Source organism: Maniola jurtina, chromosome 15 (genome assembly GCF_905333055.1).
Source record: "Maniola jurtina chromosome 15, ilManJurt1.1, whole genome shotgun sequence".
NCBI classification, from domain to species: domain Eukaryota; kingdom Metazoa; phylum Arthropoda; class Insecta; order Lepidoptera; family Nymphalidae; genus Maniola; species Maniola jurtina.
In genome coordinates, this window is record NC_060043.1 from 3083716 (window position 1) to 3110889 (window position 27174).

General features: G+C 35.4%; 1 protein-coding gene across 13 annotated transcripts in view; it reads left to right on the plus strand.

The window, feature by feature from the left end:
- The window catches only part of LOC123872276 (G-protein coupled receptor Mth2-like), a 38612-nt gene that overhangs the window by 7384 nt on the left and 4054 nt on the right, over positions 1 to 27174 (plus strand). Inside the window, exons 1-9 of one of the 13 annotated variants that reach the window (XM_045916467.1) lie at positions 2866 to 2918; positions 8331 to 8826; positions 12906 to 13089; positions 15442 to 15633; positions 23682 to 23760; positions 23985 to 24163; positions 24731 to 24899; positions 25501 to 25704; positions 26437 to 27089. In XM_045916467.1, the coding sequence (XP_045772423.1) occupies positions 8401 to 8826; positions 12906 to 13089; positions 15442 to 15633; positions 23682 to 23760; positions 23985 to 24163; positions 24731 to 24899; positions 25501 to 25704; positions 26437 to 26614 (1611 nt within the window). In that variant the 5' untranslated portion in view covers positions 2866 to 2918; positions 8331 to 8400 and the 3' untranslated portion in view covers positions 26615 to 27089. Of the gene's footprint in view, positions 1 to 2865; positions 2919 to 3323; positions 3542 to 3635; positions 3653 to 8319; positions 8827 to 12905; positions 13090 to 15441; positions 15634 to 23681; positions 23761 to 23984; positions 24164 to 24730; positions 24900 to 25500; positions 25705 to 26436; positions 27090 to 27174 lie in introns of those variants that run through there. The other 12 variants (XM_045916463.1, XM_045916466.1, XM_045916468.1 and 9 more) reach the window with 12 other exon arrangements.

A 27174-nucleotide genomic window follows, 5' to 3' on the forward strand; every position in this document is an offset into this window, starting at 1 on the left:
TGCCCGCGAACCCGCGTGGGTTTAGATTTTGAAAATTTTGTATTAAGTCTTACATTTTCCAGGATAAAAAGACGGAACACTCAGCACAATATCTATATTTATGTTTTTTCAGCATTTACACAATGTTTACAACGCAGGATGTCAACAATAACAATAATTACAGCGTAATAAATAGTATGTAATTTCACTCTTCTCTCGACCGTGAAAAATAATGCATAGAGCTCATACCGACCAGTAAATCAATGATAATAAAATATACATTATACACTGTATTATAAAAACCGGCCAAGTGCGAGTCGGGCCTCGCCCTTTTAGAGTTCCATAAATAATTAAGAACAACATAATTATTTTGGGTGTATAAAATATTATTTCATTTCCGAACTAGAACACTTGGTTTCATTGACAAAGTTTATTCACAGCTTACAAACTTCTTTATGAATGGTTGTTTTCAGTATTTAATGCTTAAGTAAATACAGTTATACACGAACAAACCAATAAACCAAGAAACAAACACACTTTCGCACTTATAATATAGGTAGTAGGTACCTACCTAAGTTGTACTCATAAATACTTAGGTAAGTAGGGACGGATAAGAAAAATAATTAATTAACGATTGACCTTATCAAAATTCATTATAACTTGGTTGATTTTTATTTGATTACTTTTCAATCGTTTAACCTTTTAAGACGTAGGTACAGGTGTGTTGCATATTATGAAGATGAGAAAAATAGGATGATAGATAATTATCATCATCATTTTCAATCGATTGACTTCCATTGCTGGACATACCTAGGTCAGTTGTAGGGACTTGTACACGCCACGGTCAATGTATTGTGCCGCCTGAATTCATCCCTGCGACCCGTTGATGTCATCTGTTCACCGGCTGTTCACTTAGTGGGTGTCTTTTAAGAGGGCTCTCTCCGTCACTCGTTTCATACAAACGTAGTTCCAATTTCATTTGAATATTAAGTAACCAAAGTCCATGAAATTTTGCATACCTATTCTAAAATATCTTATATATCTGTGTCTGTGGTGTTTTAGATTTTTCTAAAAATATGTAGTTTTAAAATTACAGGGGTTCAAAGCTTTGTATGTAAATTTTTAAGACCGCGTAACTTTGAAACCGAATATTTTAACAGAAATCTGGAAAACCACAGACATAGATATTAGTTTCTAGAATATGTCTGCAAAATTTCATGGACTTTGGTTGCTTAATATTCAAATTAAATTGGAACTACGATTGTATGAAACGAGTGACGGAGAGAGCCCTGTTAAGGCTGTTCTTTCCTGTGTGAGATCGCCATTCTAGCACCTTGGGACCCTTATATATGGGTTAGATATTATTATGGGTAGTATATGGGTTAGGTATTAAATATGGGTTAGATACCTACCTATATTATTTTCAAAACAGTCAACATAAAGTCATCTCATATTATTTCGAGCTTATATGTATATTATTATCTTATTTTTGTGGTGCCAAATAAACACTTTTTTTTCTTTCTTTCTTTCTAAAATATGTAGAAAATAAACTACATAATATTAATTGCTGCATAAAACCCAAAATTAATATGGGTAATCTTTTACCTGGCAAACGTGGAAATTACGTAAATTAAGAACAGTTTTTTCCATTTACCTCATTAATGAATTCATGGAATTTTTCAACGGAAGCAGGTACGTATTAAATAACACTCATGGAACTCATAACATACAATATTGTTCACATAGTAAGATATTTTGCCAGTCAAGCTCTTTTTAATTGTATAACAAGTGATGATGCAGTCTAAGAGGGAGCGCGCTTTATCTTACTTACGGTTACTGAAAAAGATCTTGAAATTCAATCCGAATTTCGTTCATGGAACAAACGTGGTCACTTGAATCTACTACTACGAAATGAGTACCCTTCAAATGTACATAGATATTAGGTACTTAATCGAATAGTTAGTGCTCATAATCGAACCCTCGACCTCCCAAATAGGTGGACGTTTTAACCACTAGGCTAATACGGCTTTATTTACACATTATATTTGATAAGCATTTCGCCCTTCTTCTCGCTTAATCGTTATTTATTGCCCAGTTTATTAAAGAACCCATAAAAACTGTCGAGAACAATTAGGCTGCCTAATAGGTATCAGATATTAGGGTTTTCGTAGACGTCTATCCATCATGGCCACTGTTTACTGGCAATCACAGAAATGGACTTATACACGTACGCTGGAAAAGGCATGCCATACAAAAGCGTCCCACCTAGCGTACCGGGAATTAAAATTAGCACTTTGTGTCTGCGCATTGACACTATGTAGACTGATGTCCCATCAGACATCACTAACATTTGTAATTCTGAGTACGCTCAAACGTAGGAGACTGAAGTAACCGAAATAGTTCAACGGGTGGTGAAGCTGAAGTGGCAATGGGCAGGACACATAGTTAGAAAAACCGAAGACGTTGGGGTTCCACAGTGCTGGAATGGCGACCTTACACCGAAAAGCGCAGCGTTGGAAGACCTCCCACTAGGTGGACGGACGACATCAGACAAGTTACAGGGAGCCGCTGGATTCAGGCGGCACAAGACCGTGGAGTGTGGAAGTCCCTACAAGAGACCTATGTCCGGCAATACAAGACCGTGGCATGTGGAAGTTCCTACAAGAGACCTATGTCCGGCAATGGACGTCTATCGATGATGATGATGATGATGACACTCAAATGATGCTCAACTGCTGCTATCAACGCAAATCAAATTGCTTCGGCAATCGCAAGTCTAGCGTATTAGTTTTAGTAGAAGGTCAGTAGTGGTAATCAATTACGTAGATGTCAAAAAAACTCGTCTACACTACACACTACACAATCATTTTCATCAGTCAGTCAGTAGATAAAGGCACCACTCAGTTGCGATTCTGATCTCGCCACGTTAACTTGTATGTGTACGTACGGGTTAGAGCGTTTCCGTAAACTTTAACAGGGCTCTCTCCGTCACTCGTTTCCACTCGTTTCATACAATCGTAGTTCCAATTTCATTTGAATATTAAGCAACCAAAGTCCATGAAATTTTGCAGACATATTGTAGAAACTAATATCTGTGTCTGTGGTGTTTTAGATTTTTCTATAAATATGTAGTTTTAAAATTACAGGGGCTCAAAGATTTGTATGAAAATTTTTAAGACCGCGTAACTTTGAAACCGAATATTTTAACAGAAATCTGGAAAACCACAGACATAGATATTAGTTTCTAGAATATGTCTGCAAAATTTCATGGACTTTGGTTGCTTAATATTCAAATGAAATTGGAACTACGATTGTATGAAACGAGTGACGGAGAGAGCCCTCTTAACTATCGTAAATCGTAGGTAATCTTATTTAATCGGAAAAGTGATTTTTCGGAATTTTCATGTGTGAAGTGGTGTGTTAAAATAATCGGTATATTTTGTCGCGGCTGTATTATTCTGTGTAACTTTTTTAACTTCCTTAAAATCCTTTTGTATGTTGATCACGTAAAATTTTCTTGCTTGAAATGTGAATGCACTTTGGATGAAACCTGTTTTTTAAGGTCACTTATATTATTATTAATTTCGGATAGCATCGTTTATTAGGTATTTCGTAAAATTAGGAATGTTATTTATTCTTCAATTTTGTATACAAACAGTGAAATTAGAGATAGGTATGTCTTTAATCAATATTAACGTAATCGATCACTAACAATAGGTATAATAATATTAGGTTTATGTCTAAAACCATTCTAAGATAACCATGGGTAGATAAATTCTAGGTACTCCTGTTTTGTAAGGAATTAAGTAAAAACGTAGTACACTTAATTAAATCAGCGATGATTGATGAATCATTGTTTAACAAATCAGTTGCTACTTCACATTCATGAGATAAAATACTTACCTATGTGAAACCTTCGTCCTTCGTTAGCACTTCATAAATTCAACAAGTGTAAATTAAGTAACACCCCCGACAAGTGAAGGTTACAGTAACTAGAAAAGAGCTGATAATTTTCAAACGGCTGAACCGATTTTCTTGGATTATAGCTAATACACTCTCGATCAAGCAACCTTTCAAACAAAAAAACTAAATTAAAATCCGTTCATTGGTTTAGGAGCTACGATGCCACAGACAGATATACACGCCAAACTTATAACAGCCCTCTTTGTGGGTCGGGGGTTAAAAATTAACATGTCACCTAGTATACCTACAATACTTACTAGGTAGATAATTGGGTGAACCTTTAAAAAAAATATTAAGTAACCTGAATAAAATTTTCTTAATTTTTTGAAGTTAAGTTTGTTAGGTTAAAGAAAATCTCCAGAACCGAAATTGGTTCTGAGTTTCTGAAATCTTTTCTACCTCTATTTACAAGTATGTGTCAGTTTGCGTTGTTTTGTTTGTTTCTCACTTCTTTACCTACTACTGAATGCCTATTTCAACGAATTGTGGTACAGACTACAGAGCATCTATCCCTTCTTCTAAATATACCGGTCACTTCCCAGTGTCCAGGAGAGTTTAAAGATCCTTAAGGGACTTTTAAAAGACTTTAATTAAATTATTATTATCGATAAGTGTACGTAAATATAAAATAATTGTTAAGGTAAAACCCGACCGAAACCAGTTTCTTAGCGACCGCAAGCAAGCGTTTAGCAAGACGTCTGGGGAAAACATAGGTAGGAAACTAGTAAGAATAAAGGTGGTGTCACATTAACATGGTTGAGTATTGAGATAGGTCTAATTAAATTTATAAATCAGTATACGGACATAAAATTACAGAAAATAATATATTTACATCAATATATAGTTTTCATCAATTTTTCCAAGCACTTCGATACTCGTAGATCAAAATACGAATTTGTGAATCAATGACTCGTGTTTTCCCCGAAATTATTTGGTTGAAACTTAGGTTCCATTACTGAACAGATGTGTTGAAGAAAACTAGTCAATAGCGTGTTAGGACACCCACAAAGTGGAATTCCGTAAGAGGGGTCTCTCCGTCTCTCGCTTCATACAAACGTAGTTCCAATTTCATTTGAATATTAAGCAACCAAAGTCCATGAAATTTTGCAGACATATCTAGAAACTAGATGAAACTGGGGGGTTTGGGTCATACTCCTCCGCGGTGACCAACCGTGTTGGAGGAGGACCGATTAGAAAACTGACCGATGCATTGCAACGAGCATTACAGTTGAAATGGAGATGGACAGGACACCTTGCTAGAACGACTGATCAAAGATGGACACTCGCAACTACAACATGGCCTGGTCCTGCAGGAAAAAGACGAGTGGGAAGACCAAGGTCACGCTGGTGTGACGATTTAATACCCATAGCGGGTAAAAACTGGATAAAAAATGCAAAGGATAGAGTTAAATGGCAGAAACTGGGGGAGGCCTATACCCAATGAGGGATCCTTATCGATAAAATAAATGTATATAGACTAACACTAGCATATTATACTAACATTAATTAGGTTAAGAAACTAAATTTGTAATAGTTAAGATTATACATGAGGAAAAATTTGTAAGATAAGGAATAAATAAATAAGGCTTAATAATAATAAAATCTAGAAACTAATACCTATCTATGTCTGTGGTTTTCCAGATTTCTGTTAATATATTCGGTTTCAAAGTTACGCGGTCTTAAAAATTCACATACAAATCTTTGAGCCCCTGTAATTTTAAAACTACATATTTTTAGGAAAATCTAAATCACCACAGACACAGATATTAATTTCTAAAATATGTCTGCGAAATTTCATGGGCTTTGGTTGCTTAATATTCAAATGAAATTGGAACTACGATTGTATGAAGCGAGTGACGGAGAGAGCCCTGTTAAACGGTAGCATTTCTTTCTAATGTTCTATGAAACGTTCTATGAATCTAATAATGATTTTAAAATACCTAGGTATTTAACGAATTAGTTAGTACTCGAAGGATAAGCCAAAAAAAATCGACTCATTCTTTATATCCAGGAGAACGTATACCTCGCCTGAAAAAATATTTTTCAAAATTTTAATAGGTATGCTTTCTGTCTGTGCTTTTAAACTTTACAGCAGACCTCTGGTTGGCCGTAGTTGCTTGTATTGGACTTCCTAACCCATTTGCTCGCTATTTATATTTTTTGATGGTTTACACTTTACAGCGAAGGCTATGTCTTTAGGATAAGGCTTAAAATGATAAAAAATAACATTGTAATCATTGATCGTACACAAAAATCATTGATTGTAAACAAGCCTATTCAGATTAGACACTCGTATGTAGTTAAGTGATTTGGTCGCTAATTTGTGAGTCAAATTAGAAATTCATTGCTGATTCGCAGACTAATTAGAGAAAGTAATTACATATTATTGATTAAATCAATTACTGATTACTAGAACCGATTAGTAATTAGTCAAAATTTGGATCATTGAATTGTACAATTTTTCCAATCATAAAGATATCTACTTATGCCAATAATTCAATAAGGCAGGACGTAGTCCGCTAATGTGCGCACAGCTTAAGTTATTATAATGTAGAGCGCGTACGTGAAAGTTACGGACAGGTCTTCTGTGTACACACAGACTATAATATTAAATATTTTTAAATACATATCTTTTGATATGTATTGCAGAACTGGCAGTATTTTCGAACCTGCGTCTCTGATAACTATCGCGCCCGGAGTTCGCACTTTCTTTTTCCGCCAGTGACGAAATTTTAGATAATATTATGTATTTTTATTCACTAGGTCCTAAACGAAATCTCATTGAAGTGTTGGGTTGATGAAGCTTTATCATGAAAATTACAAATAATATAGGTATTAAGATGTTATAAAAAAATACGAGACATTTCACCGCGATTTTAATGGGATCAGACTGGCTGTGCAGTGCGGAAATGCAGCCAGTATTCTTGGCACCATTCCAGGCGAGCATGAGTTGCATAGTATTAGATAAGGCTAGCTTTAAGTTTTATTAAAAAAAAAACAAATTATATTTAAAAATCAATAACAACATTATTATTGGTTTCGATCCCAAGCACGCACCTCTAACACTTCGGAGTTATCTGCGTTTTATTAACCCCCGACCCAAAAAGAGGGGTCTTATAAGTTTGACGTGTGTATCTGTGTATCTGTCTGTGGCATCGTAGCTCCTAAACTAATGAACCGATTTTAATTTAGTTTTTTTCGTTTGAAAGGTGGCTTGAGCGAGAGTGTTCTTAGCTATAATCCAAGAAAATCGGTTCAGCTGTTTGAAAGTTATCAGCTCTTTTCCAGTTACTGTAACCCTGGGGTGTTATAAATTTTTAATTTACACTTGTTAGGTAAGCAATTAAATGTCACTTAGTTTAACGGTGACGGAAAACTTCGTTAGGAAATCTGCATGCCTTAGAATTTTCTCCATTATGTTCTCAAAGGTGCGTTAAGTCTGTTAATCCGCAATTGGCTAGCGTGATGGACTATGGCCTAAACTCTTCTCTTCTGAGAGGAGACACATAGGTAATAGTGAGCTGGCGATGGGTTGAGATGATGATTATGCTGGAGATGGTGATCAGCTAGGTAGAGAATGATCCAAGAAAACGTATTTCGTAAAATATAGTATACATTTATACTTACTAACAAACCGAAATGATATTACATGAATATGAAAACTATTTGGTCCATTTACTAGTCTATATTTAAATAGAAATTCATATCTAGTTAATTAATAGATATTAAAATGAAAAGCATTTCCTTGATAGCAGATAGTTGGTAGATGGCTAAATACTACGAATTTGTAAATGGGTTGTTGACATAATACCATTAATGAAATTGCCAAAAGTGATGGGGTACCCACCTATTCCATGTCATGGTATAATTCAAATAATATTCCTTATCGCTATGAATTCGTTAACTAGACCAAGAGCTTTATAGAGTAAAATTTTAATCTACTTAGTCAGACTTTAATAGGTACTGCCTGTATTTTGATTGAAATCAATCAACCAACCCAAGATGGAGTTTCTTTCATTGAATTAAATAATTGTATACATATCTACCTATAGAACGGCTATTCTAATCGTGTCTTATGAAGACAAAATTAGTAGGTATGACACTGGACATAAAATTGCACCTAAGCAAAAACGAATTACAGCCTACATAACTTTTTGTTCGTAATTACAATTACCTAGTGCGTAAAAAGTACCTAGGTACCAAAAGTTTATAGGAAAAATATTGGTAAAATAGGAAACGCAAACATTGATTATTATTTATTTCATAAATAATCAATTAAACTAAGTTGATAAAATAATTCTATTTTATGTACCTATTCGTTTCATAGAAATCCCCACCCTTATCTCTTAGACTATTCATTTTAAAATCGTTACACAGCCTGATGACAGCGTTACAGCCGTAACAACGTACAAGCCGTACAGCTAAAAACCAAGGTTAAAGTTATAAAAAACAAACAAAATGCTAAGACTGATCATTTTGACCGCGCTCGTGTCAAAAACTATGTCGAAAACGTGTGACCATTCGAACAGTCTAGACATAACGGATGGTGTCCATATGCCAAATGGTGTTATCAATCATAAAGGGGTACAATATAAGACGTTTGAGTACTACACTGATAGTAAGAATACAATCAGAGGGTGTGTTTGTGACAAAAAGATTTGCGCTACGAAATGCTGTCCGCTGGGACACGGATACGACCGCGGGATAAAAGAATGCGTGAAGATATCTGAAGACACGTTCAATCCTCCGGTTTTGGACGAGTATTCGCATCTTGAAGATGTAAATGCATTAGAATACTTTCATTTCAACATTTTAAGGCCGAACTGCACGGGCGAAGTTCGCGTCAGAGTTTCCCAGTTCACTAAGGAGTACCATTTGAGAACTGTAAGTGATTTTTTTAACTATCTTTTTTCCTGAATATGGATCGCACGGTAGCTGAAATCTATAAAGAGCACTTAGGCTTTGCTCAGACTTAATTTAGAGCCTCAATAGCTCAACCGTTAAAGGAGTGGACTGAAAACCAAAAGGTCGACGGTTCAAACCCCGCCCGTTGCACTATTGTCGTACCTACTCCTAGCACAAGCCTGACGCTTAGTTGGAGAGGAAAGGGCAATATTAGTCATTTAACATGGCTAATATTCTTTTCAAAAAAAAAAAAAAATTTGGAGTTAAAACGAGACGGAGCTAGGCGTCTCATGTCTGACATTTAAATGTTTCGTTTTAACTATACTTAAGCGAAGTCTGAGGAAAGTCAAAGTACACAAAGCTAAGATTTATAGAGCGCACTTAGATTTTGCTTACACTTTATATTTAGGACAAAAAGTTAGGTGTTGTTGTTACAGAGGCAGCGAGGTTGAGAGGAGGCATCAGAGAGATTGTCAAAGACTTGATGATTTCTAACTAGTTTGCATTAGAACTCACGGACGTAATGACTGTACGAGTAAATAGGTAGGTAGGTACCTACACTAGACAATAATTAAGTGCAATTTATTCAAGACCAGTAGAGTATCTAGTACTTAGATCATTGTAATTTTATTTACCTATCTGTCGTTATACATCGATGGTCCTGCTCTACGAGATTACAAAAGTGACTTGCAAGAAATACGAAAGATGACATAGAGAGGGTTTTAACTTGTAAAGCAAACACGCAAGATTTTCATCTCTTGCTTATAATATATTTTAATAAAAATTCTTTTAATATTTATATTATAATATCCACTAAGTGTTACAGACTTAATGAAACAAGTTGCTTATCTGTGACTCCACCCAGAAGGGATGTACAACTCGGCATACCTAAAGCTTTATTCTTTATTTGCATTCATGTCTTTCATCATAAAATATACAATATTAGGTACAACATGAAGCCCCGTCAGGGCATTGCATCTAATGCTCTGCCTATTTATTATGCAGAAACGCGCATAGTGCATACCTTTTCTTTTTTTGACGGGGGTTCCCCTTAAGATATCCGATCTCTATGAGTAGAGATCGGGTTATGTGGGGTATAAATCCCACAATAACCCGATGGGGTATAAACCCCACATAACTCGATGGCGTATAAAGTATAAACCCCACATAACGCGATGTGAGTAGAAACCCACTAGAGGCTCCGAGAACTCTAAAGAACGTCGCAACTCTCTCATGTAAGTTGCGACTGTATAGTACCTACCTAAAGGCAGAACGAGATTATGGTATATAATATATTATACAGTATGTTTTTTTTAACTAGGACAGTACGGGGAAATCCAAAATGTTTACTTTTTGACCAACTTCTGCAGTCCCGATTTCTTCTTTTGATACAATGAAATGATCCTTACATAATATTGAATCGATTGACATTTAAAAAACATTTAGCTAATTTCATTAATTTTTATGAACAACTCACGCTTGACCAAAAAATTGACTAAGCCAGAATAGTTTTCTTAAAAAAGACCTAAAGGTTCTTAAGACAGTTTTCCTGTATCTTCTATGCTTTTGGATTTCCTCATAATGTCCCAATTAAAAAAAACCACACTGTACCTATGGGAAATCGGGAACTCTAGCTGATCACAGGCGGTATATTTTATATACTAAGCTTTAATTAATTTCAACTGCGTGAACCTACTTGTCCTTTCTTAGAACATTATATGTAAATTAACACGTGTTCTGCTAGTTAATCAGAAATTAAGTCTAGGAAAATCTAAAGTTGATTATAATTTCAAAGTTAGATCAATCCTGATTTCTGAATACCTACCATAAATTAAATAACCTAAAAAATCCATAATTAGAGCATTGAAATTACTGTGACTAGCTTTATCCTGTAACTTCATCCGTGTATAGTCAAGTTATTTGTTTAGGTAGGTACCTAGATTAAATAAGAAACTAATGCCTGCGTCTTAATCTGCGTGAGTTTTTGTTTTTTTTTAGGAATGTAGTGGGAACTTAGCCTGCTCCGTATGTCCATCCCTGGAACTCTGCACCTTTTGTCAAAATAGATTAAACAGATGGGCCATGAAAAGTTAGCAGATAGACTGACAGATAGACTGACTCACTTATAATATTAGTACTTATGAATTATACAGCTATAATTGTACGTCGATGTGTGACTACTATTATCAAGTGCCAATAACAACTGTAAAAAGTTTCAACTCAATTGATGCGCGAACGCATGTGTGTACGAATACGAAACCAGTAACCACAAATAGGAATTTTTACAGCATATTATATTATGTATAAGAAGATCTAAACAATGATCTATCAAAGTTTAACTGGTCGATTGAAACCGAAGACGAAAATTAAATATCATTGTATTTAAATACTTGATTTTTTTTTAATTTTTAACTCATAATGCCTACATAGATAAAATTAAATATATAGGAAGACAATAGACAATACATCGTTAAAGATTATTAAATAATAAACTATTTCAATTTCAATGGTCATAGCAACTAAAGAATATCATATTGATGGCTGGTTCAAACTTGAAAATGCTCATAAAATACGAGTAAGTACTCGTACAGCCAATCACTAAGAAGGGATAGCTTAGTGATGTGACTGATCAGTCTCCTAAATATACCTAATATTGGTGAACGAAAACATCGTGAGGAAACCTGCATGCCAGAGTTCTCCATAATGAAAGTTTGCCAAATCAAACTTGACCAGCTTGATGGACTATGGCTTAAGTCCTTCTCATTCTGAGCCCGGGCTTCAATCTCAGACCTCTAACTTTTCGGAGTTATAAACAATATTATGTGCGTTTTAAACAATTAAATATTTAAAAAAATACTTATAGGCAAGTAGGTACCGTCGGAGAAATAGTTCTAAGCCTTGTAAACCTAGATCAGGGTTTCCCAAACTATGGGTCGCGACCCACTGGTGGGTCGCGAACGAATATTGAGTGGGCCCTGCCTATAGTACCAACCGTCCGAGCCAGCGGCCGGGCGGCGGGCGACTGACGACTGACTTGACTGACGACGCGCGATCGGAGCGTCGTCAGTCTGTCAACTGGTATGTCAACAAAAGCAAGTGAAGAACTAATTGATTTATCAGAAGATTCGTCACAAAAAAATAGTTTCAATCGTAAGCAATTAACGAAATTCTGGCTCACGGTTGCTGGTAGTCATCCATGCCTGTTTGATGAAGCTATGAAAGTCCTCCTCCCCTTTACTACCTCATACTTATGTGCGGCTGGGTTTTCGAATATGGTGAACATTAAAACTAAATACCGAAATAAATTGGACTTATCAAACTCACTGCGATTAAAAGTAACTAAAGTTGAAGTTGATGTCAAAACTGTAATGGCGATACATAGGAAACAATTTCATCCTTCCCATTAAATTTATATAATTAAGTAATAAAAGATTGTATTAAAAACAGTTTGTTATTTCAAAAGTCCTTTATTAATATTGCTAACGCTTAAATTTCCTAGAGGTGGGTCCCGAGTTTGTAAACTTAAATCAGATGAGTCGTAGCCCAGTCAACTTTGGGAACCACTGACCTAGATGTATAAGATTTTGTTGTTTGTTGGGCAGACCGGAGTGAAACTTGAACATTGAATCTGAAAATATGAAGCACGGTTCAGAAAAAGAAAAAAATGCACTTTTAATTTCTTACTTTGTAATAAAATAAATTTAATTAATAACAGATTGATCTAGAGCCCAAAGCTGACACACTGGAGACCGAAGCGAAAATTGTACGTCTATGCTGGAGACCATACGTGACCAAAGAGAATTTAGACTTACACAGTACTTGGTATATAGATAATAATATTATCTATATACCAAGTACTGTGTAAGTCTAAATATTAAGACATCCAACAGAATTTTCCATAATGTTTGCATAATTTGTGTGTGAAGTCTGCCAATTCACACTTAGCGAGTTTGATGGACTACGACCTAAACTCTTCTGATTCTAAAAGGAGACTTGTACTTAGTAGTGAGCTGACGATGGGTTGTGATGATGATGATGATGATGATGATTTGTTTCAGGATGGGAAGCTTTACACGGAAATGAAACACAACATCCCACCATGGACGCTGTCGACTCCAGACAAGTACTGCGTGGACACATTCATATTGGAGGACCAGGATGGCACGCAGACGACTAGCTTCGACGCCTTGATATGCTTGGCCGAGACGGTAGAGAAGCAGCACTATTCCCTGAGTGCGTCATGTAAGTATTTTTTACAGGAATAACATAATTTATTCAGTTTTTGGTATGAAATGAATTAATACGAAATTTTGAAAAGTAGTAGACCAAAATTACGTGCCGAGAGCTTTCTGATATTTTTTATTTAACCCTGTAAGGTTTTTTAGAAATCCCGTAGGAACTCTTTGTTTGAATCATAGGTACTATAATATAATTATAAATGCGAAAGTGTGTTTGTTTATTTGTCCTTCCTTCACGCACTAATAATGACGGAGAGTAACATAGGCTACTTTTTATCCCGGAAAATTTTTCCCGGTTTTTAAAAACCTAAGTCCACGCGAACGAAGTCGCGGGCATCAGCTAGTTTTGGAATAAAAAGTAATTTAGGTATGTCAGTCTCCAGGTTTTTAACTACCCATGTCCTTCCCTCTTTTTAATTCGGCCTGTTGGTCTTTACATTAAAAATAAAGAATATAACCACTGAATACTCCAATAAGCTAAGCTGTTTCCTAGTTCCATGAATATACCTACATTCGGGCATATTATAAACACACTGTATAATAACTAACTGTAATCCCTAATAGTTCTTGATTCTTTTAATTTGGCATCATCATAGCAAAACATCAGTTTCGTATAAAAACTTCTCAAACCGGATTTAATTCTATTTTTGTTACACACATAAACTATGACCAAATATTTTGCCAAAAACATAACGTGGTCATTTTAAAACTTATACATATTTATCTCTGACGTCTCTGACCGACATCACAGAATAAATAAAAGCTTATTTAGCTCGCAGAACAATACAAGGAAAAAGTTACAGAAGTTGGTAAAATTTACAAAAATTAAAACTAGACTAGAAACCAAAATGATGTATGAGCTAAAGGGGCTACTGCCTAATGCTGCAGTATTTGACTACTGGAGCGCTGATTTTCAGGCAAATTCATTGTGTCACGACCCGAGAACGAAAAAATGACAAAAGGACATATAGGAATGAAAAAAGGACATACTTAATAAAATAAACAAAATCAGGGTAGTAAATTTACATTTTTATTTACAAAATTATATTTTAATTTGTTAAATGAGTGGGTGGTTACTTTGCAGAACTGTAATAAAATGCAGCGTATCGTCACATTTTTTCGTAATCATCACGAAATTACGACAGATTTATAGATTTTCACTGCTATATATTGGCACTCTCCTAATAAAAATGAAAACGTGTGACAGAAATCATTTTTGTATGAATCTCTTATGAGCCGCATCGAGAGAAAATAACTGCGTGATAATATTAATATTTAGTGTCAAACTTCCGAATTAATTAATTAAAATAATTTACCATTCGTAGATCAAAACAGATGTAGAAAAATAATTCTTATTACAATATTGACAGGCAGGATAAATAATATGCTAATACTTACTACACAAGACTTGAATACGAAAGCAGGTTTTCAATATTGATATTATTAGCTCTCGGAAATTTGGGAACCGCAAATTGGTAAATTCCAATTTCCAAGAAACTATAAAAAACAAATTATTACGTATGGTAATCAGAAGCATATTTTAGAAATAAAAAATGTTGGTAAACTCCCCGATTTTTGTATTGAGCCATTAGTATTAGGCAATAGGTAAATGGAAATTGGCAATAATGTCTTTACAACATTTTTCTTATAGAAGTAAAAGGTCATAAATAAGCTTAGCTTTATTCAACTCATTTCATTTAATATGACATTAATGTAGCAATTAATTAACATCACACTTTACGAGCTCGTACGAAAGAAAGCTATAAATGTATCTGACAAAGTAACACCTCTACAGGAAAGGCTAATAAACTACATCATTTTATGAAGAAACGAGTGCATTCAATAATATTGAACCAGCTGTTACTTAAGCTGAAATTATTAGTTTTTAAACGGACTCTTTATCTTCTTTGCGAATTAAAAGACTCTTGATTCAAAGAGCGTTTTGAACATTTAGCCAACTGTCTTTACTTCTTTACTATTTTCAACGATCATTCATCAAGTACTCAGAAATCCCGTGAGAACTCTTTGATTTCCGGGATAAAAAATAGCCTATGTCCGTCTCCAGGATGCAAGCTATCTCGGTCCCAAACGCCCGTAATTTGTTTTATAAGGATGTATTCAACATGAATTAACATGATACTGCGGCTGAGTTCTATTGAGAACTTAGATTTCTGCTGGTGACCAGTGTCATGTTTGAAATGATAGCTTTTTAGACCACAATTTTCGTTTGGAATATACCTGTTTTATAGATTTAATTCAGTGATTATACAAATTATTAATACAATACATAATAGCTTTTTTTACTGTTTAAAACTGTATAAATTCTTACTAATGAGGCACTTCCTGTTGTCCAAAGGTATGCTAATCTCGTGCGTGTTCATCCTCGCCACTGTGGGGGTGTACGGCTGGTTACCTGAGCTTCGCAACCTTCACGGAAGAGTTCTGATGACGTACCTCATGTGCCTCTTCGTGGCCTTCGCTTTCCTCGCGACCATGCAGATCCTGCTGCTCGTCAACAACATCTGCGCTAACTGCTGCGTTGGTCTCAGTAAGTATTGCTGGTTACTTGAGCTTCGCAACCTGCATAGAAGAGTTCTGATGACGTACCTCATGTGCCTCTTCGTGGCCATCGCTTTCCTCGCGACCATGCAGATCCTGCTGCTCGTCAACAACATCTGCGCTAACTGCTGCGTTGCTCTCAGTAAGTAATGCTGGTTACTTGAGCTTCGCAACCTTCACGGAAGAGTTCTGATGACATACCTCATGTGCCTCTTCGTGGCCTTCGCTTTCCTCGCAACCATGCAGATCCTGCTGCTCGTCAACAACATCTGCGCTAACTGCTGCGTTGGTCTCAGTAAGTAATGCTGGTTACTTGAGCTTCGCAACCTTCACGGAAGAGTTCTGATGACATACCTCATGTGCCTCTTCGTGGCCTTCGCTTTCCTCGCAACCATGCAGATCCTGCTGCTCGTCAACAACATCTGCGCTAACTGCTGCGTTGGTCTCAGTAAGTAATGCTGGTTACTTGAGCTTCGCAACCTTCACGGAAGAGTTCTGATGACATACCTCATGTGCCTCTTCGTGGCCTTCGCTTTCCTCGCGACCATGCAGATCCTGCTGCTCGTCAACAACATCTGCGCTAACTGCTGCGTTGGTCTCAGTAAGTAATGCTGGTTACTTGAGCTTCGCAACCTTCACGGAAGAGTTCTGATGACATACCTCATGTGCCTCTTCGTGGCCTTCGCTTTCCTCGCAACCATGCAGATCCTGCTGCTCGTCAACAACATCTGCGCTAACTGCTGCGTTGGTCTCAGTAAGTAATGCTGGTTACTTGAGCTTCGCAACCTTCACGGAAGAGTTCTGATGACATACCTCATGTGCCTCTTCGTGGCCTTCGCTTTCCTCGCAACCATGCAGATCCTGCTGCTCGTCAACAACATCTGCGCTAACTGCTGCGTTGGTCTCAGTAAGTAATGCTGGTTACTTGAGCTTCGCAACCTTCACGGAAGAGTTCTGATGACATACCTCATGTGCCTCTTCGTGGCCTTCGCTTTCCTCGCAACCATGTAGATCCTGCTGCTCGTCAACAACATCTGCGCTAACTGCTGCGTTGGTCTCAGTAAGTAATGCTGGTTACTTGAGCTTCGCAACCTTCACGGAAGAGTTCTGATGACATACCTCATGTGCCTCTTCATGGCCTTCGCTTTCCTCGCAACCATGCAGATCCTGCTGCTCGTCAACAACATCTGCGCTAACTGCTGCGTTGGTCTCAGTAAGTAATGCTGGTTACTTGAGCTTCGCAACCTGCATAGAAGAGGTCTGATGTCGTACCTCATCGTACCACATGTGCCTCCTCGTGGCCTTCGCTTGCCTTGCAACCATGTAAATCCTCTTCATCATCAAGCAGAGGCATGGAGAGAATTTTTGGCACAACGGATAAGGTCAAACAACTCCTCAAAACAGTTCCCGTTATAGAACAAAGGGAGCTTACGGTTCTGTCACAGATTCTGCGGTGCTTTAGGCTTTTCAACTAATTGGTTAGTTAGGGATTGTACAAAAGTTAGAAGACTTGAATTTTGTTTTGAATCCATTTAAATGGAAGGAATTGGTTTTGGTTTTTCCAGCCAAAAGGTACAAGGTTTTTATTAAATTAGTGGTATTTAATGGTTGATTACTAAAATTATGAAGACCGTTAGGTCGGTATTTCTGTCATTAACATAATATTAGATACCATCCTGAAGATAATATTATTATTATAATATACTTAATTGACTCTAAAGTGTTTCAAATATTGTCGGTTGACTTGACTCTATAAGATGAACATAAACTAATTCATTTATACGCTTGGATATAAATATTTGCCGGTATCAGTTATTTTATTTTAAAGTGAACTTCACTAAATTCACATAAATTCCAAATTATACGTACCATCTTTTTCGGCTATTAATGTAAATCGAGAAAATTTTAAGAATACATAATTATAAACTATTCTATAAAAAAGTTTCCCGAATCAGTTAACAACACACATGGTACGCAAAATACTAGCAGTAGGAAGTGGTCATGGTTTTGGGGAATATCCCGCGGGTTCCCAAAAATATTACAAAAATAAACTCTATGCGGATAAGTATCCAGCTAACATTTTAGTAGGAAGTGGGTGCGAAAATATATTATCTAATTACAGATAAGTCACGTCACGGATTTTTGGGCTTTCAGCGTAAAATGAATATTCGCTATCACTAAATTGATAGGTACCTACTTGATATGGAATCCATTTATGCGTGTAAAATAAAAACCAGGAAACGGTAGCGTGAAGGTCATAAGCTGAAGTACCCAGGCTTTCATACAATGAAATAGCAAAAAGCTTCTAACTCGAATTGAAATTTTGAATTATAAAAAATATAGAGATGACGTGATGAAAATGTGAAGAAATTAGACAAAAATATTAATTAATGTTTATTCATTTGTTCTCAATAGTATAATTGTAGTAGTGTAATTGTAGTATAATAGTAGTAAGTCTCATCTGTATTCATTTAATTAAGATATAGAGGTAGGTATGTGCAGCGCCCAGACAAGTCGACAAGACTTAAGGGCGCTAAGAATATAAAATGTAAATATTTAAAAGATTAATGTTTATAATATAATAAAAAAATAATACTATATAATATTATACTACAGTAAATTTTCTTTTATAGTATTATTAGAGTGTACGTTTATGTATACCTATTTGTATGCATAGTTGCATTGCAATTTCCCATCTTACAACTTCATAGTTCTGAAAATAAGTGTGTCCTGTACTTTTTAATCTGACATGTACTTTGATATAAAAGTCCCTAAATAAATAAAGAAAATAAAACTAAGTTCCTATCTAATCAATGTTTATTGGTTATTATTGAATTAATCTTGGCAAAAACCGGTTTTAGTAAAGACCGTAGACCGTAATGTCAGGAGCTGTAGTTACTTTACCTACGTGATACTTGAGTGTTTGGTTTTTCCTACCTGTATGTACTTATTTATCATTAATTATATCGGTTTACCATAGAATATAATATAATTAGGCCATAGAGATTTTATCTTTTTGTTTACTACACTAAAGTTTGTTTACGTGAAAGAGTGATTTTTATTATAGCTGATAGATATAGCTACATGCCTTCTGAGAGGTTCCAAAACTATTTCGTCATTGTCTTTAAAATATTAGACGTCCACTGTTGGGCATAGGTCTTATGTAGAGACGTGGACACGCCGTGGTCTTGCTGCCTGGATCCACTGACTCTCTGTGTTTGATTTCAAAATTATAAATATTTTTATTCAATTAGACTTTTACATGTACTTTTGAATCGTCAAGAGCGTCTACCACTGGTTCGGAATGCCTTTCCTACCGAGAAGAACCAACAAGAATCTCGGCGGTTGCTCTTTTCAAAGATTTGATATACAATATTATGCCATGTATACAAGTTAAAGTCCCGCGCATTGCTGGAGCGAGCTGCAGGTCAAATCCACGTTCTTTTATCATTTACATAATCTTCGATAGTATAATATGCTTTTCTCAGGAGCAAAGTTTTAATAGATTTTTTAAACTTGTGTAATCTAAACATCTATCATGTCATCTGACCATTTAGTGAGGAGTCTGTCAACTGGGCTTTTTGGGTTCTGTTCTTCGAATTGTTTCCTACCCATTGCCACTTCGGCCTCGTCCATATTGTAATCAAACTTACCTTTTTTTTACGAGACATTTCACCGCGTTTAATAGCTTCATCGAGTGTCAGAAGAGCTGGCTCATTTTTTGCGCAACGGATCGGCCTGGCTGTCCAGCGCGGAAATTCAGCCAGTACTCTTGGCACCATTCCACGCGGGCATGATTTGTATAGTAATTAGATAAGGCTAGCTTTAAGTTTTACTGTAATATTTTCTTTATAAAAAAAAAACTTTGAGTTAAAAAAACTTACCTACCTTATTAGAAGTATTTTTTAATTATAATATTGAGCATTATTATCTTGTAAAAATATATAGCCAACAAAATATCTCATTATTTGCGGTTATGATAGCGGTTTGGACAAAAAATAACACAAAAAAGAGCGATTTATGAATTTGTTTTTGTACCAATCACATTTACCGAGACTGATATATTCTTTAATAGCATTTTTTACACTTTTAGTACCTACCTACTTACTATTGAATATTCATGATGGAACTTTACATATACGAAATTTCCAGACCGCATTATAAAAAATAAATAAATCAATAGGTAAATCTATCTATTTATGAACATTATGAGACTAAACCACATTAATACCATAATTTATTTATATCTTAATTAGTGTACATATTATATTAAAATGGAAAGAAGTCGCTTGCTTTATTTACTTATTTATTAGAAATCTTTTAAATTGATTTTTTTGCCTTAAAAATTTAGCGTATCTGTGATAAAGGTGGTTAAACCTGACCTTGTATTATATTCAAATCAAACCTATTGCAGCGATTTAAAAATGTCCACTTGCGTCACTAGCCAAAACATCTTCAGATATCACTTCCTCAAAACATTCTTGAATGACTACACACCTGCCTCCAATCCATCGAGTCTTTATCATACAGAACAACTATTTTTACATATTTTTGACGTGTGCCCCATTCAGCGGTAAACGTTCATTTCGTATCTTAGGATTATTTCCCTGGAAAAAACTTTTTTTCTAAATAAGCTCAGTGCTGCAATTTTCTAAAGCTCCCACAGTCCCGTCGTTACCGCGATCCATGCAATTGGATCGAAATATCGATAAATATATTTTTAAATCATCGTATTGATCGTGGTTCATACCCACCAGCTATAAACATTATAATATTATGTTGTTAAACCACAAAATATGCCAAAATCATTGGTTTCTACACTTGGTTTCGTTTAGAACTCACATGAACCTTCGACGAGGCACTTAAAAAACTCGCACACGCGAGGTTCCGTCCCTACCTTCAGACAAGAAATAACACTTTTAAATTTTTTGAATTAAGAACATGGTGACCATTTTGAAATTCTTATTATTTGTTGTTACAGCAGCAATATAGATATATAGATAATATAATAGAAATACTCTGAGTGAAAATTTTAACTCTCTACATATTACAAGTTCATGAGATACAGCTCGCTGACAGACAGACGGACGGACAGCGGAGGTTTAGGAACAGGGACTCGTTGGCGCCGTTTGGGTACAGAACCCTAGAAATGAGCATGGTCAAAAATAATATAATGTGGCGAATGCAAAAGGGATTTTCAGAAATTCCGTCGAAGCAATTATAATAAATTCTATAGATACATAATTCTTGTAGATTAGGTATATAAAACCTACTATCGGTTCATCAAGGTTGGCAAAGGAATAGGTACTCGTAAAATATAATGGCATTTGTGATTTGTATTCTTGAACATAGTATTAATTGGAATATGTACAAAATATCATAAGCATTTCACAATGAAAATAAAATAAATTGATGTAGGTCTACCTTGAATTGTTGGAATTTGTAGCATATTATAAAATTAAATAAGTATTGACTTTACTACCGAATTTTAAACGCAACAAGAATCGTTTAGAATTTTAACTAGAAAGGTTAGAAAGGCTCCGGGACATGATGAACTGAGTGTAGAGCACCTGTTGAATGCGGGTTCTCATGTTTACCGGATCCTTGCTATGTTTTATACGTTTTGCATCCGACACTCATACCTTCCTGCAGACCTAATGGAGAGTGTAGTTGTGCCTGTAGTTAAAAATAAAACGGGTGATTTTGCCGACAAATGTAACTACAGGCCAATTACATTAGCTACAATATTGGGAAAGGTGTTTGATGGTCTGCTTGACCGCCAGCTCAGTGGATATATAAAATTAAATGATGCACAGTTCGGCTTTAGAAGCAACGTATCCACGGAAAGTGCTATACTGGCGCTCAAGCAGACTGTTAAATACTATACTGACAGGAAGACACCTGTCTATGCCGCTTTTCTCGATCTCTCTAAGGCATTTGACCTTGTTTGTTACGAACAGCTGTGGACAAAGCTGAGGGACCTTAAAGTGCCACCAGAATTGGTTAATATATTAAGGTTTTGGTATAGCTCACAAACGAACAGGGTCAAATGGGCTGGTGCTTTTTCGGATCCATATCACCTTGAATGCGGAGTTCGACAGGGTGGACTAACATCTCCCTCCCTGTTTAACGTCTACATTGATCAGCTGATTGATGGACTCCGCCGAACCGGGATTGGCTGCTCTATTGAGGGCACTATGGTTAATAACTTGAGTTATGCAGACGATATGGTTCTGCTGAGTCCATCAATTAGCGCACTGAGAAAGTTACTCAAGATGTGCGAGTCGTATGCTGAGTCACATGGACTCATGTATAATGTAAAAAAGAGTGAGCTATTAGTTTTTAAGAGCAAAGGTAACTCGCCGGATGATATCCCTCCTGTGACTCTTAACGGAGTTCCTCTTAAAAGAGTCGCAGAGTTTAAATATCTAGGGCATATTGTTACGGAAGACATGTCTGATATAAAAGATATAGAAAGGGAGCGCAGGGCATTGGCAGTCCGATGCAATATGGTAGCTCGCAGGTTTGCACGTTGCAACAAACAAGTAAAAATAACTCTCTTTAAGGCATATTGCCAAACTTTCTACACGTGCAGCCTGTGGGTGTCATATACGCAGAGGACCTACAATGACCTGCGCGTCCAATATAATAATGGATTCAGGGTGCTGATGGGGCTGCCGAGATTCTGCAGTGCGTCACTGATGTTTGCTGAGGCTCGTACCGATGATTTTTATGCAATTATGAGAAAAAGAGCAGCATCGGTGATGAGCAGAATCCGCGGTAGTTCCAACGACATTCTGAAGACATTGTCTGAAAAACTAGATAATCCATTTATGAGACACTGGATTGGTTTGCACATGCACTCTTAGTGTCTCATGGGTGGATATCTAGTCAAATAAAATTATATTATAATAAATAAACAAACTTACTTACTAACATAGGCATAAGCAGTTATTTGTATTACTAACAAAATGGATGTAATATCTGGAATAAAGATGATTATTATTATTATATTATTATTATTAGTAAAAAACAATTTATATTAAAACAGTCGATAATAAATGTTTTAGTTTGAAGTAATAAGGATAACTTAACACAAGATAAGCGAATTTTACTATAATCCGCACAATAAACAAAACCCCTTATGGTGCCTTCCACTAAAACAGCATCGACTTACGCAGGAAAATCAAGATAAATACCACACAGATTCTCGATAGACAATACCACTTTCATTCAAGAAGTTCAACACTAGAGAATTCTCGGGTCTCAGGAGTTATACTTTAACCCTACAATAATTTAATAATAATTAATTAGCATTTATAGCAATTTAAAAAAGCTTGTTTTTCATGTTATGTTCTGTTATCCAAAGTACCGAGTCTTTAGACAAAATTCATTAAGCTACTATGGAATTAAAAGCCACGCAAATCTCAGAATGAAGATCCTTTCAAATTAATATGGGTAAATAACCCAAAGGTTAAAATACTATTAATCACATTTTTTGCCGTGCAGGTTAACTTATAAACCGCCTTTTCCATTGTCTTTTCTGAGACTCAACGTGACTTGATAGCGTGTGATATTTTCAGAACTTATTATCATATTATGGTTATACGATTAGTTGTTCTTGTATATATATCCACAAGAACTTAGTAAGTGAATCACATTTCTAGAATTATGAATAAACTCAACGTAACCATGTTTTTCTACTTCCTTTGCCTTTATTTCTACCATGCTAATTCTTTGACATTACAACTCTTAAGAGACTGTCTTCTCAATATTTTTTATTTATTTACGTTACCTTAATTTTCTCGAAGACTTTTTCTCAAGGCTTAATGACAAGTTATTTTCTTCGCTTACTTTAAGTTCTTTATAATTTCTGTGTCTCATTTTCTAAATATCCAACAATCCTTTTTCAATTGTAATCTAATTAATTTTGGCTATACATAATTATTCAGATTGTACTTTAACTAACTTCTGTGACTAACACACTAACTGTGACTTCACGGCATGCATAATAATTTTAATTTTTCTTTGTTTCAGCTATTGTCATCTACTTCAGTCTCGAATCTGCCTTTTTCTGGTTGAACGTCATGTGCTTCGATATTTGGTGGACATTCAGGTAAATTTTATTCATAACAGATGCTCATCACTCTTAGCTTCAGCAACTCTCTGAACACAACACATGCCAAGAAGCATTGCATTAACGAGTTTACGATATTGTCAAGCTCAAATAAAACGACGTTAAAGGATCTTATGGAATTTTATGTTTAACGCTGTCTATGGTTTCATGAAACCTTAAATTGTTTGCCCAAACCCTTTGACCAATTGTAACCAATGTTTCAGTGGCAAACGAGGAATGACCCTAGGGAAACTGTCTATAAAAGCCAGGTTCTTCGCGTACGCACTCTATGCGTTCGGAATACCAACCGTTTTGACCATCATTATGGTTTCGCTGGAATTTTCTGGACTACCACCACACGCTTTTATGCCTATGATCAGACGACAAGGATGCTTTCTGTATGGTAAGTAGACTTCTGATTGTTACTAGGCATAACTTTAACACAAGGAAAAAAAACCTCTACTCAAAATTCATAGGAATGATTGGTTCTATTGAAAATAAGACAAAAAAAATTAATATGTTCCCGAATAAGTCGTGAATCATTTGGATATCCTATTGATATTAAAACGCGAAAGTTTGTAAGTATGTATGAATGGATGTTTGTTACTCTTAAACGCAAAAGTACTGGACGGATTTGGCTGAAATTTGGAATAGATATAGATTTTACCCTGGGCAACACAGTACACACATAGGCTACTTTTTATCCCGGAATATCAAAGAGTTTCCACGGGATTTTTAAAAACCTATATCCACGGGAACGACTTCGCGGGCATCAGCTAGTGAAGTAATATAATGAACTTATTGACGTAACTGAGATTCATATTCAGCTTATCAAAATCAAACTTGACTGTCAGTGTTAAATTGTCCTTTTCCGCATAGTACAATTAAAAGGGAAGGTATGATTTTAATCTTGTCAATTGAGAAGTTCTAGGTTTCTTTAAAACTAAATATTCTCCTTTTTCTTTTCCAGGTAGAAGCAGACTGATCTACCTCTACGGACCTATAATAGTGCTATGGTTCGCAAATTTGATATTTTTCATCCTCACTGCTGTAAAGATCACTCAAATTAAGAAGCAGACCTCAGTTCTTAAGTCTAGGGAGAGTGCCACACACGACCGACAAAATAGCGAAAGGCAAAGGTAAAAAAAATATATTAACAAATAAGAGTTACTTCTTGTTTCATGGCCACATCTCTTCACTCTTGTATCTCGTAATTGGTGATCATACATAAATCTAAGCCTAACCTAAGATAAATAAAGCTCATAGCAATGTTTAACTTTGCGTTCGTATAGAATTTGCTTGAATAATTTCTACTCGACCATGTAAACATTTCTCAGATATAATATTGTGTATAAGTGGCATTATGCTAGATAATATCATTCTGCAATTTTGGAAACAAAATAAAATAGGTAGATTCAAATTTTTGATGCCCTATTGTGCTAATATTATTTAGAATGTCATCGCTATAAAACATTTTCTTCATTGGCACCAACAACACCAAAACCATTATTCAATGCCCATTGTTCGCAAATTTTTTTGTTCTATTCCAATATATTTTTTAATGTGAAGCTTAACTTGCTGTATCAACTGATTGATATCAGTTGCATTATAAATACCTATATCATTAATTGCGATTTCGGCACTAACAGATGATTCTTTTCATTTCTTGCTATAGACTATGCTTTTTTAGTAATTTTAATTTATAGATGTTCACTAAAACCATAATCAATGTCCGCATAGTGTTGTGTTCTATTCCAGACTGCTGCTTTACGTGAAACTGTTCCTGGTGATGGGAATCAACTGGTTGTTGGAAGTGATCAGCTCGCTGTACCCTGAAGCGGAGTACTTATGGTGCTTCATTGACGCGTACAACGTCCTCATCGGCCTGATCATATTTATCATATTCGTCTGCAAGAGAAAGATATTCAGATTAATGAAGAAAAGGTTAGGTTTGTTTTGCAATTTTTCCATTAACTGCTTATTTTCATGCGACGACGTCTTGTGGCGGAATTGTACTTGGTCAGTCATCCGAATTCGAAATTTAACGTAGAAGATATTGGCTAGTCACAACTAGACCAAATTTGATCATGGGTTAGCGGCACTGGCTACTATGTGGCTGACAAGAAGCTAAAGTTAATCATAAAGATGCCCGAACTTAGGCTAACGACCAAGTATAATTAATTCAGCTATTAAGCTTTAGGTACACACAATCTTGCAGGGATGGGAATGGGATATTGGGGTAGGTATAGCTTGTGTGTGCTATATAAGTGTGATTTAGCCTAATGTGATTTAGTTATAAAGTGTAAGTACTTAACAAGAAAAAGATCAATTGACGTGTTCATTGTTTTGAAGATTAAACCAATCAATTTACATATTAGTGCTTTGTATTGTAAATAGTGTGGATTTTCAATAGTTATTATCTGAGCTTTATATTACAGTGATGTTTATTATTCTAATAGTAAATAAATAATAGTATTCATTTTCCTTCCGACATGACTTTGAATGTGTGAATACAAACCGAAGTAAATACCTACTTTCTAACAAAATTAATACAGTTAAAGAAATGTTCTGTCAATTCAATATTTTATAGAATAAAGATCTCTAGAGGATTCAGTTAATCTATTTGTAAAAGTTAAATATGGAAAGAATGGAATATGATATTTTAATTTCATTCAGGATCAAAGAAAGTATTCAACGGCAGAATGGAGCGATGGGGAGCATGACGCAAATACCACATAGACTCCAACTACACAAGAACCTTAGGGATTACAAACAGAGAGACAGCGTTGACACTATTAAAACCTTTTGCGCCGATTCCGATAGTAATAAAGAAATTAATACTACAAATTTGTAAAAAAATATATCTAAGTTAAAACAATCATGAAGAAATGATTCACGACATTGAAGAATGGAAATAATAATAATTACTGAGAAGAGAATAAGTCAAATGTTTCATCAAGGAGTAAAAAGAGTAAAAAGGTAGCACTAAAAAGATCCAGGAGCATAAAAACAAAACTCGAAAAGATGCAGATATTTCAATCACAAAAATTTTGTAAATATGTAAAGAATAATGTAAGTACAGATAAGTAATCATGGAAATTGACTGATAATTGAATTCGAAAACTTGAATAAATATTCTGACCCAAACATTTACAAATTTTGTTCTGAATATTACAATAGAAACTTGTAACGGAAGAAAACAGAAAAAGTCCCTGTTTGGATGAATACATGCAAAGATTCATGCGATGAATGAAGCAAATGCAAAAGTTATTGATTGAGAAATAACGATGAAATTGGACGAAAAGCGTCACTCTATATTTAATACAGAGGTATAAGAATTTAAATTTTGCACAGGTGTTAAGGCGGGTTTTGCTAGAGGTCTACTAATCGAGGTTTTCATTAATACTTAAGGCT